The sequence below is a fragment of the Pipistrellus hanaki genome (assembly GCF_964339955.1).
Source record: "Pipistrellus hanaki genome assembly, chromosome: 1".
In the NCBI taxonomy this organism is placed as follows: domain Eukaryota; kingdom Metazoa; phylum Chordata; class Mammalia; order Chiroptera; family Vespertilionidae; genus Pipistrellus; species Pipistrellus hanaki.
In genome coordinates, this window is record NC_140503.1 from 186,579,230 (window position 1) to 186,591,396 (window position 12,167).

The window sequence follows — 12,167 nt, forward strand, 5'->3', positions numbered from 1 at the left end:
AAAGCACATCTGAAAAGCCCACTTTCCCCCAGAAGCTCTCCCTGATGGCCGTACCCTCTCTGCTCCACGGGCACATTGTTCTAAGATGAATTCTGCACTTACTGAAAACTCAGTGTCCACCTGAGTCTTATATTTGGTTGATTCTATGAAGACATAGAGCATTGTGCATCTTGGTTTTTTCAAAGTTGACTCACCAGTAGGTCAGGGTTTAATAACCTGTTGGTGGCTAGTTGAAGAGAGCATGCAATTGGAATTCTATGAAAACATTAAAGTAGGGGAAATACTTACATTTCCTCTGCATAGGACTATTTAAACTTGACTTGTCATCATTAATGCTATGTTATTTTTATTGTCATATCAGATATATGAGCATTTTCTCATTGGTGGTATTTACTACATTTAATTTCTATTAACTATGTGCAATAAATCTCATCTACAACACAGATTATTCTGAGCTGTTTTGAACTGTAAGTTACTTTCTCTTTTTTCTTTTTTAAGAAAATTGCCTTCAAATGCTATTTCTGTATTTTATGAGAGCTACATTTCATGGAAAGGTATCTGAGTATATTTTGTAAGGATTTGAGAAAGCTCCTTCCTTGTATTGTCACTCCCTAATCTCAAGTACCGCCTGTTCTTTTTTTTTTTTTTTAATTTAATAAATCTTTATTGTTTAGATTATTACAATAGTTTCTCCTTTCCCCCCCCCAAAACTCCCCTCCACCCGGTTCCCACCCCACCCTCTGCCCTTACCCACCCCCTTGTCCTCATTCATAGGTGAACAATTTTAGTCCAGTTTCTTCCTGCACCCCCCAAACCCCTTTTCCTCTGATAATTATCAATTTACTTCCTTTCATTGCCCCTAATTCTATTATATTCACCAGATATTCTGTTCCTCAGATTTTTAATTCGCTTGATTTTTAGGTTCACTTGTTGATAGATATGTATTTGTTGTTCATAATTTTTATTTATACTTTTTTCTTCTTCCTCTTCTTAAAGAATACCTTTCAGGATTTCATAAAATACTGGTTTGGTGGTGACGAACTCCTTTAGTTTTTTTCTTATCTGTGAAGCTCCATATCTGACCTTCAATTCTGAATGATAACTTTGCTGGGTAGAGTAATCTTGGTTGTAGGTTCTTGCTATTCATCACTTTGAATATTTCTTGCCACTCTCATCTGGCCTACATAGTTTCTTTTGAGAAATCAGCTGACAATCGTATGGGTGCTCCCTTATAGGTAATTAACTGTTTTTCTCTTGCTGCTTTTAATATTTTCTCTTTGTCTTTTGCCTTTGGTATTTTAATTATGATGTATCTTGGTGTGGTCCTCTTTGGATTCCTCTTGTTTGGGGTTCTCTGTGCTTCCTGTACGTGTAAGTCTATTTCTTTCACCAGGTGGGGGAAGTTTTCAGTCATTATTTATTCAAATAGGTTTTCAGTATCTTGTTCTCTCTCTTCTTCTGGCACCCCCATAATTCAGATGTTGATACACTTGAAGTTGTTCCAAAGGCTTCTTACACTACCTTCAACTTTTTGGATTCTTTTTGCTTTTTGCTTTTCCAGCTAAGTGTCCTTTGATTTTTTGTATTTCAAATCTTTGACTTGCTTCTTGTGGCCTGCCTCTTTGTCTCCAAATTTTTGCTGCTTCCCTGAGTTGGTAGGGTATCTTTGTGTGCTAGGTTTCCTATATGGCCCAGTGGGTAAGCCTCCCCAGTTACCTGAGATGGACACTCTTGGTGCTCCCCTTTGTGGACTGCATGTACAGCCTTGTTGTAGTTAAGTCTTGATTGTTGTTGGTATCACTGGGAGGAATTGACCTCCAGGCCAATTGGCTGTGAGTATCAGCTGTGTCTATGCCAAGACACCTTCTGTATTTGGAGACATCCTTATAGGACCAGACTTGCAAAATTGCAAAAGCCTCTGCGCTCAGCTTGGATGGGGCTGAGTCTCAAGGCTGGGCCGACAGTCTTGACTTACAGTAATCCCTGCCCTTGCGCATGTGCCACCAGACCTCTGCCTTCCACGACTCCCCTGAGTTTCCACCTGACAGTCCAGATTCCCCCTGCAAGAGTGTGTGTGCCCCCAGGGCTCGCCAGGAACTGGGTTTCAGTACAGTGGGAACGGGGATTCAGTGCAGTCAGGAGCTTCCCACTCCTTTCGCTACAGAGAGGCTGCAGCAACTTGTACAGTCAGACATCTCTGCGTGCACTCACGGGCGCTCACACCTCTAGAACCTTGCCCGCTGCGGCTCCCCAGAGTTTCCAAGTCTCCGTGTGCCTTTCTCTACAGTCCAGACTCCCCCATATGAGCCTGGGTCCACAGGGTTTTGGCTGGAGCTGGGGTTCAGTGCAGTTGGTGATTTCCTTTCCCCTCCCACCAGCCAGGCACTCGGCCGCCCTTCCTCTCTGCATGCGTGTCTTCCTACTTCAACACTTTGCAGCACCTCTGATCCATGAGCTTTTCTCTTTCCTTCTAGGTGTACAATTTCCACTCAGCCCGCTCTCCTGTGGTTTTGGATGATGTCCGTTCTGTCTTTTAGTTGTTTTGAAATTGTTGTGCGAGGCAGCAGTTTAGGTGCTTACCTAGGCCGCCATCTTGGTTTCTCCAGAGCAACAGTCTGAAGCTGGGGTGGATGCCACCACCAGGCCCGTGCAAATTCACAAGCCGGGTCCTCGGCAGCCAGAAGCGGTGGCAATAGCCAAGTACCGCCTGTCTTGAAATAGACTCGACTCTGGTCCAAGAGACGAACTCTGAGTTTGGAGGCATGGGAGGTCATAGGAAAGGACTTAACTTAGGAGACCCTGGGAAAGGGTTGAACCTCCTTGGCCACACAGCTCTGGGAATCCTAGCTTGTCAGATGAGCTCTCACACCCGAGGGAAAGCCCTTTTAAAACGTGTGCAGTGTGGAATGACCACAAGGTTTAAAAACTAGCTGCACCGTCTCTTTTTCCCAGGCTGACAGGTACTTACAGGGACCACAGCTAAGAAGCTGGTTTTCACTTAAGGAAGGTGGAAGTCCTCTGTCTTCATAGTCCTTTTTTATGGTCCTCTGACTTTGGTGGTCTCCTTTAAGTTCTTTAACTTTGCCAATTTATTAGTCAGAAGCTCTTCAAGAAGCCTGCATTGCAGCACATTGCTGAGTGTCTGGTGTGTGCTGGTCACGGTGGCGTGTACTGCGTCGTTAGTCACAGATGTTCATCACACCTGCTCTCTCGTGCACTGTTCTCGGCCCTGGAAGAAGGCACAGACTAAAGGAGATAATCATCCCAGACCCTGTGGGTTTATCTTCTGGTGGGGAGATTGGTGGACTCCTGCCCATAGACCCACAGGCTGAGATTATCATCCTTATTGGGATGGAAGAGAGCTTAAGTTGAGAGAACTTGTCACCTGGCCAGGGCCTGCGCCAGAGCCCACCACCGAGCTTACACCACATCTCGGCCTGTGGCCAGGGGTACAGCGTGCATATGGCAGCCTCGGGCTGCTCACCGTGGCTCGATACCTGGTGACAGTTATTTGTGAGGCTCTTCCACAGCAGTGCTTTTGACACAGCGGGTGGCCTGAGGCAGCGAGCCTTGGCTCCCCCTTCCCCAGGCCCCTGCGCTCGGGGCTGACGGGTCAGCTGATCAGAACCCTGTGACCCCTCCCTCCCTGTGCATGGGAACCAGTGGCATTCTCTTCCTCGTACCTGCCTCCGTCTGCTCCCAGAACATACCCTCTGATCCGTATCTTTGTGAAGGGCAGCCCACTTCTCCTGGGAATCATCTCGGCTCCCCAGGCTCCCATACCGTGGCTCTCTGAATATGCTTGCCTGACCCCCTTGAGTCTACATCGTTCACGCTGGTTTCCGCAGCTACACTGCCACAGACTCGAGTCATTCCTCCCTCTCAGCTCCCCCGTGAGACCGCAGCCTCGGCTGAGGTGCCCTTTGGTACCCTGGGCTCCTGCCCACCATCACTTGGTCATTTGTTGTAATACACAGAGTCAGGGTTGAGTTATGCTCCCAAATACTCGCATCTTAAACCTCAAACCTATGGTAACTTAGTTCATTCCTTCTTACGGTCAGGGAAACATGGATCCAACAAGTCGAAGTAATAACTTGCTCAAGAAACACAACAAGACCCGGAGCCAAGATTAGATTTAAACCCAAATGGAACCCTGGCCAATGTGGTTAAGTGGTTAGAGTGTCAGCCCATGGCCCTTGGGTTCAACTCTCAGTCAAGAGCACGTACCTGAGTTAACAGGTCTGTTCCCTGCCCCCCAATCAGGGCACGTAGGTGGAGGGAACCAATGGATGTGTCTCTCTTACATTAATTCCCCCACACACACCCTTCCACTATCTGAAAGTAATAGAAGCTGGAACTGGTGTGATCCAGTGGATAGAGCGTTGGCCTGCGGACTGAGGGGTCCCAAGTTTTGATTCCCGTCAAGGGCATGTACCTTGGTTGCAGGCACATCCCCAGTAGAGGGTGTGCAGGAGGCAGCTGATCGATGTTTCTCTCTCATCGATGTTTCTGGCTTTCTATCCCTCTCTCTCTTCCTCTCTGTGAAAACTCAATATATATATTTTTTTAAATAAAAGCAATAGAAAAATATCCTCGGCTGAGGATTAACCAAAAAATAATAATAATAATAAATAAGGTGACTTTAAATGCAAATACAAACCATGTGCCACATCCTCCCTTAAAATGGGAGTCACACTATTGAGTCGCACTACTGCTAATTCAAGGAAGGGTGAATGCTGTGAAGATGAGTATGATTCGGTGGCAGTTTCATAGCCAACTCTGGCCGTCTCCTTCCTGTTGGCGTCTGTGCCGTTTGCCCTTCTCAGCGCCTAACTGCCCAGAGCACTTTTGAAATAAAACCCTAATAGACCCAAACATTGTCAATTTTATCGCCTGTAGTAAATCTGCAGCGTTGTAAAACGGAGTGCGTTTCCCCTTCTTTATTTGGTACACCTTAATTACTGGGGAAGGAGTACATTGAAACTGAGATCATGGGTTAATTAATCGTCCTGGACTGTAGAATTTTATGGATAGCCAGAACTAAAGTAATGGTTGTGTAGGAGCCGTTGACTAAACATGGATTATAAATGTTACAGAAATCCCCATAATTAGTCCCACTGCAGCTATTTAGCTTGGGGATTTTATAGCAGACATAAATTATGAAGGTGAAAAGTGCGAAAAATTTTGAGTTGACATAGTGGCATTTGCAAAAGCTATAATTTGAAGGGGAGAAGAAAAAACACCTGTTTTGTACTATTATTAATTTTTTTTTTTTTCAGTTTCCACAATTCCCCCTTTTTAAATTTTACTTTTTAGCATTTCCACTATAATGCAATCAATGGCCATGAGGCGTTCGGTGCATACGCACAAGTGATACCTCGCGAACATGGACCCCCAGCCTCATCGCCACAGGGGGAAGGGGCCTCTGTGATCACACTCCTCAGAGCCATTTCTGCATATTTTAATACATTGAAAAGGAAAGTTACCGGCTCTATTTAAATAGTGCTCCCTGTCATTGGATCCCGACACATTTTAACCTACCTGTTAAAATGCAAGTTATAAATAGCTTCCCCTTTCAAAGGTGTTCATTATACCTCATTGGCTCTTGTTATAGAAAATGCAAATGTAATTTGAAAAGTGCCCGTTGTGAGTGTGAGCAATTACGTGTGCTCTTCAATACCCGGCTCATTGTCAGCACACACAGCCACTCCGCTTGCCTTTGAAATGGAGATCGCCTCGGTGTCTGGCTGGCTGGCTGGCTGGCTAAGTGGGTAATGAGAAAATATTTCGCTTTTCCAGGGAAGCAAGCAGCTGTTGAACAACTATCCTGTCTACATAACGAGCAAACAGTGGGACGAGGCTGTAAATTCTTCAAAGAAAGACGGGAGGCGGCTCCTGCGGTACCTCATCAGATTTGTTTTCACAACCGATGAGCTTAAGTACTCGTGCGGCCTTGGGAAAAGGAAAAGGTCAGTGCAGTCAGGAGAGACAGGTCCCGAAAGACGCCCTCTGGATCCAGTTAAAGTAACATGCCTCCGAGGTACTGCATCCTTCCGCTCAGCGTCGCCATCTGTGATCTCATTTCACCGCATTGGCTGTGGCTCGCGTGCGAGTGTAGCCCTTCCTTTTTCTTTTTCTTTTCCTCCCCACACTGAGACCTCATAGGCTTCATGCGGCCCATCTACTGGGTATCGACAAGTTCTCTTTTAAAAATCCTGGTTTGCTTTAGCCTTGGTGTCCTCCCTGAATGGCACGTAGCATTGCATAGCACCTCATGTTTCACGCTGTAAGCTCCGACTCACTCTGCTGCCAGAGAAGGTCATCTCCAGCCACCCTGAGCCGTGGCACAGAGGAAGGGAAGGCGTGAAATGGTTCGTTTTAATTAGCCAAGTGGTAGGCAGAGCCCATTTTCACTTGCAGCCTGTAGCCCACTTTCTCCCCATCTAGCTTCCCTCCAGAGTATGTGCCCCCCACTCCTTAAGTTTATTTAGAATTCATTTTCCTCAGTGCCAAAAGTATTACTTGGCCCTATCAAACTTCATTAGTTTCAAAAAAGTTCCTGTATTAAAAATACTATATATTTAGGTAATACTGGATCAGTATTGATAACTGGTTACTTTGCAGTTGATTCACACTTGGTAAGCCAGGCAGGAGCTGAGGTGGAAGAATCAAGAGATACACCATTCACGCAGCAGGTCCAAATAGACAGACAGACAGACATTAGACAACCAGGAGCATTAGAGAGCCAACAAAAAAACCATTCACACCTGAAAAATGTCATACCAAAAAGCTCAGCTGTTCACCTGGATAGGTCAGGAGTAAGTTTATTGGTGGGAAAGATTTCACAGTGACTTACTCTGGACAGGGATCAAATATTTCCCGACGAGGAAGCCACTGGGAAAGCCTGAGCACTGACCAGGCCTCGGCTGTACCCGGGACACAGTCCTGCACTCCCTGTGGGGTGCCCACAGTGCCTGTCAGTGTGTCTAAACGCCTGTGTAGTATTTGTTGGCAGCCGAGTCCCCCCCCTATCCTGAGCGTCTGATTCAACTGGTCTGGGGCGGGGTTGGGAGGCATGCACTGCTGTGCCTCAGGCCCATCCCCTGTGATCCTGAGGCCAGTGTTCTTAGTGGCCCTTACTTCAGCATACCACTGGCAGGAATACACCCTTATTAACCAGGCACAGGTGCTGCAGAGCACCCCCTGTTGGCAATTCTGGAAATTCCTCTTGCTCAGGGTGGGAACGATGGAAATTTTCAGGGTCTTTCTGAGCCAACTAGCCATGATGTCCTATATTTTACAACATCATCAGAGCTGATGGGATATTCACCACGAGGACCAAAGACAGGAGCAGGCCTGGGACTCCCCTGAACTTGACTCCCATGTGTGCTGCAGAAGCTGGCCTGGGGCTAAGGGACTCAGAATAAGGGGCCTCAAGTGGTGTCCCTTTCCAGAAATCATTATGAAACACTAGAGGCCCAGTGCATGAAATTCGTGGACTCAGGGAGTCCTTCATCCCGGCCTGGGCCCTCTTGTAGTCCATGAGCTCTTGGGGGGTGTAAGCTGGCAGTTGGACATCCTTAGTGCTGCTGCAGAGGCAGGAGAGGCTCCTACCACCGCCACTGCGCTCACCAGCCGTGAGCCTGACTTCCGGCTGAGTGCACTGACCAGCAGGGGGCAGCTCCTGCACTGAGCATCTGCCATTCGGTCAATGTGCATATTAGCCTTTTATTATATAGGATTTTACATATTAACTAGCAAGTATGTGAAACGGGGATTAGCATACATCCCAAAGCACCAGAGCCTGTGCCCTGGGGATGCTGCCACACCCGTGCAACACTAACACCAGCCACGCTGCCTGAGCAGAGCTGCCTCCTCCAGCCGATGCCCACGTGGGGACATGACCCACAGGCCTCCACTGGAGAATGTGTGGGCACGGAATGGTGGCTGTCTGTCCAGGGCAGCTGGTTAGCGCATCTATATGTCTGTCCCAAAGGCTGCAATCCTAGGGCCCTCCTGTGACCTCAGTGGGATTCCCTCCCTAAGGTTTGAGCCTGGTGACACATAGACGTGGTGCACAGGGTTACAGCGGCCAGAGAAGCCTCAGGCCACGGGACACTCTTAGTGATGGGCAGCAGGGAGCTCTGGGAATAGAATTTCAGCCTGCTCCCAAAGTGCTTCCTGTCTGCTTAACAGAATGAGCCCAACCTTCAGCTTTTAATAGTCTGTCAGTTTCAGGGAACGTCCTGTCACAGGGGAGATGGGGAGCGAGGGGGGGGGGGGGGGGGGCGGCAGCACATCCTCACCCATTAGCCTCTCTTTGCTCTCGCTGATGCTTTTGAGTCTCTCATTTCCTTTGGTTCTCGTGAGTGGGGGATCTGAACAGACAGGGGGATATTTAAACAGTTGTTGAACGCTTGCTGAATGCAGCAGGGACTTGAGGAGAACAGAAGGGGAATAGGAAACAGCCCCTGGCTTCTGGAGCTAATCAGTCGCCCGGCTGGAGATGGTAGGAGGACAGCGGTGAGAGAATAAGGTGTAGATGTTTGAGTCCTTTCTCTGTTCAGCACAGCAATGACCTGGGTTTTAGAGCTGCCCTTCAGTGTTCCCCAGGCTCGCACCCCAGGACAGGCCGTCAGGTTGCCCGCAGTTTGCAGAGTGAGGAGCTGAATTAACAGAGTGCTTTCCCCAAGGGAAGCCACCAGGGCTGGGACTGAGGCAAGTGAGCATCTCACCTCGGGCAGAATCAAAGGGTCTGCCACGCCAGCAACCTGGGTGGACTCCCTCCCCTCCCGCTTCTCTCAGCTGGAGTCCGCTGGCGTGGGCACAGTTCAGGGCGAGGGAGTTCTAGGTCCAGGAACTCAAAGCATTAGCATCTGCCCGGGGCAGGTAGAGTGCAGATTTCACAAAGCCATTCCAGACCAATCCAGGTGCACAGTGAGAACGACCGTCCTGCAGAGGGAGCATTGCCGAAAGGAAAAGGTGTGTGAACAGCAGTCATCCTGAACTTGCAGTCGGCCGGGCAAAAAGCACAGACAGACTTACAACCTTCCCACCACGGCCACTGCATTTTACAGCTGTTCCTGTTGGAATAGCTGCGTAGGGGTAGGGGTGATGTAGGTGCCCTCACCCCCCGAGGAGACACAAAGGGTTCGTTTGGGCTCATCCACAGGAGGCCACGTTGGTTTCATTGGGGCTCAGCTATTTTTTAATGTATTTACTCTTCCAGGCACGCTAATTGCTTTCTGGTGGAACTAAATATTTAGAGGAAACCTCCTTTGTAAAATACTTCTCAGTGCATATCTAGGCAATTAGAGAAATCAGTATCACCTACAACATTTTAAGAATGTGCACACCTCTTCTAGAAACTCAGGCCATTTCTCACTCCTGGAGACTGATTTTATTGCACTTCATCTACAAGTTAGTAGCTGACTGAAGAATATTACGTGAACAATTTGCTCTGCTTCTGGAGATAGTTAACATCCTAAAACCGTGAGGCAGTAACAAGGGTTTAAAAATGTGACTCACTCACTTTTACCAGGCATGGCACCTACTATGCCTTACAAATCAAGTTTACTTTCCATTTCAATAGCAAGTGGTCCTTAGAAGGACCGCCCTCTTGCTTACGGGACTTGACTCTTGCGCGTGAGTAGGAAACTTACGGTGTAATGAGTGACATCATCATGGCATTGCATTGGAGTTCTCATAAAGCTTCTCTAAGAGCTTCTGTTAACGTGTAAGCAGCCTCTTCTGCCATCTTCTGCAAAAACCAGCTGTTTCTCTCTTGTGTGTATTCCCACAGAGTTCATTAGGATGCACTGTACCTCCAACCCGGACTGGTGGATGCCCTCGGAGGAGCAGATAAACAAAGTGTTCAGCGATGCTGTGGGCCACGCCCGGCAGGGCCGCGCAGTGGGGACCTTCCTGCACAACGGCGGCTCGTTCTACGAAGGGCTCGACCCCCAGGCCCCCCAGGACGACGTCTTCAGTAAGAACTCCCAGGATGGGTCTGGGGACTAGTGGACAAAACCTGCCCGCGGCAGCGGCCGGTCCTCTCCAGAGTCGCCGTTGTGACTGTCCTGTCTCCATCGCCGTAGAGCCCACCCATGGCGTCCGCCAGGATGCGCATCCTCAGTCTTAACTCTCTTGACCTTCTGCCGCGGTTCCCGGACGGAAATGCGTTTGGGGTTGTTGGGGAAGTCTGTGGAGCCTACCACAGGTTTTCAGAATTCTATATTATAAAGGGAAAAGGCTATGATTGATTTTAGAAGACCACGTGGTGAGGAAGGGGGGCAGGGAGTGGAGACAAACTCCTGGTCACCTTTCCGAGATCTTCACATCAGTTCTGCTTCCTGCACAGAGCTGGTCCCCATGGAAGATTGGGCTGTGTTCCTGCCCACGAGGGAAGGTAGAGACAAGGGTTATTGAAAGGGACAGGAACAAGCATTCTCTTTAATTCAAATAAGTCGTCTTTATGTTTTCCAAAGACTTGAATTCATGCTTCTCGGCAAAGACATCAGATAGGTGACATAATATGCTCTGTCTCCATTGACAGAGCCTGTTACTGAATAGAAGCCAGAGAGCAGAGGCCATCTCTAGACAGTGATTAGTTGAAAGCTATTTTTCTCGATTATTTTTACCAAAAAAAAGCCCTCTGCCAGGTTGATGAGGGAGGCACTAAGTGACCTCTGGAGTTTACAGACAGTCATAGTTTTCATTGTGTCAGTCAGGAAACATCCAAAGATCCCAGCCATTGTAAAATGCTTGACTCCGTAGTTTCCAATAACCGTAAGTCGGGCTCTGTTGACACAATGCCAGAGTGGCGGGTTAAACAAGGAGCATTTCAGTCAGCCCGTGGTTCGGTGCACTGAAGACCAAACAAGTGGTGTGGCTGATGGTGTCGGCTGGGTTGACCAGATGTCCCGGAATTGCGTGTACACACACAGTTTCAAGGCCGTTCTGATAGCTCTGCGATGGGCTTGTCTAATTTCTCTGAAATTTGAAGGTCTTTGTGTGCTCAGTTGATCTCTAGAATTTGCATAAAATTTGTTTCTCGTTGTCACTGATGAAAATTGTTTCTTCCCAACTGTGTGTGCCTGCTTCCCCCAATACTCACCTGAGCTGCCAGCTCTGTTAACACCCACCATCCCTGGTTTAATTTGTTGAGCCCCCTTTGTGAATAAGTAGTGTCTTACCCAGATGCTGCAGATAGAGGCTCGGAACTGTTCTGAGGGCCTTGGGTTTGGACCTCAGGAGAGGTTTGGACCTCAGACTAATGCCGGTGCCACATCCTTTGTAAGCAAAAGGCTAAGACAGCACTGGTTTTGTTTGTTTGTTTTGGGGGTTTGGGGACAGCATTGTTGAAGGCTGTTAATGTCATCTACAGACATGACTATAAAGATTTTGGAAATTCATTTAAAGTTAATGAGTATCCATTTATAAAGCAGTTGCCATTTTTTGTTAAAGTAAAATATTCCTTTATGTTCAACAATTTGCATCAACTAATAAATGCACAGGTCTAGAAATAGGTCCTTCTTTAGCTTTTTAAATAGTTTCAACCATTGAAAGGTTTAATGTTTATAGAGATGGTCATTTGTCAGATCTGTAAAGTTGTGGAGGGAAGACTAATATTTTGATCCTATATTGAAAAGGTTACCTAAAATCTTAAATTTTTTTTTGTTTTTTTTTTTTAAGAAATTATAAGGGCAAAAGAGATATTGTTTATGGGTACCATGAGACTAATATTTGGCTATACAAAGAAAAAAATACTTCTGAAGAGTTTTAGAGGTCTAGGAAATCAGTATTTTGTAAGATTTTTTGGTGACATGAAATCTTAGCCAGAAGAAAAATAACCACTATAACCTTATCTGTCAGTCCATCTTATTTTTCTTGTTTTGCACTGGATTTTATTATCCATAGTTCTGAGTGCATATCCCATCCTTCCTCCCCCCACTTTTTTTTTTTTTTTTTGTATAGCAGCAATATTTGACCACTGCTTTTTTTATTTTTTAGAGGGAGTGGAAGGGAGAGGGAGAGACAGAGAGAAACATCGATGTGAGAGGGGCACATCTATTGGTTGCCTCCTGCATGCACCCCACCAGGGCCAGGGAACCTGCAACCATGTGCCCTTGACTGGAATTTGCACCCTAGGGCCCTGCTGTCCACAG

General features: G+C 47.2%; 1 protein-coding gene across 2 annotated transcripts in view; it reads left to right on the forward strand.

The window, feature by feature from the left end:
- The window catches only part of BEND4 (BEN domain containing 4), a 35,237-nt gene extending 23,555 nt beyond the window's left edge, over nucleotides 1-11,682 (forward strand). The window contains exons 4-5 of one of the 2 annotated variants that reach the window (XM_084883550.1): nucleotides 5,800-6,040; nucleotides 9,803-11,682. In XM_084883550.1, the coding sequence (XP_084739676.1) occupies nucleotides 5,800-6,040; nucleotides 9,803-10,020 (459 nt within the window). In that variant the 3' untranslated portion in view covers nucleotides 10,021-11,682. The remainder of the gene's footprint in view (nucleotides 1-5,799; nucleotides 6,041-9,802) is intronic. The other variant, XM_084883551.1, reaches the window with a different exon arrangement.
- Nucleotides 11,683-12,167: the final 485 nt, after the last annotated feature.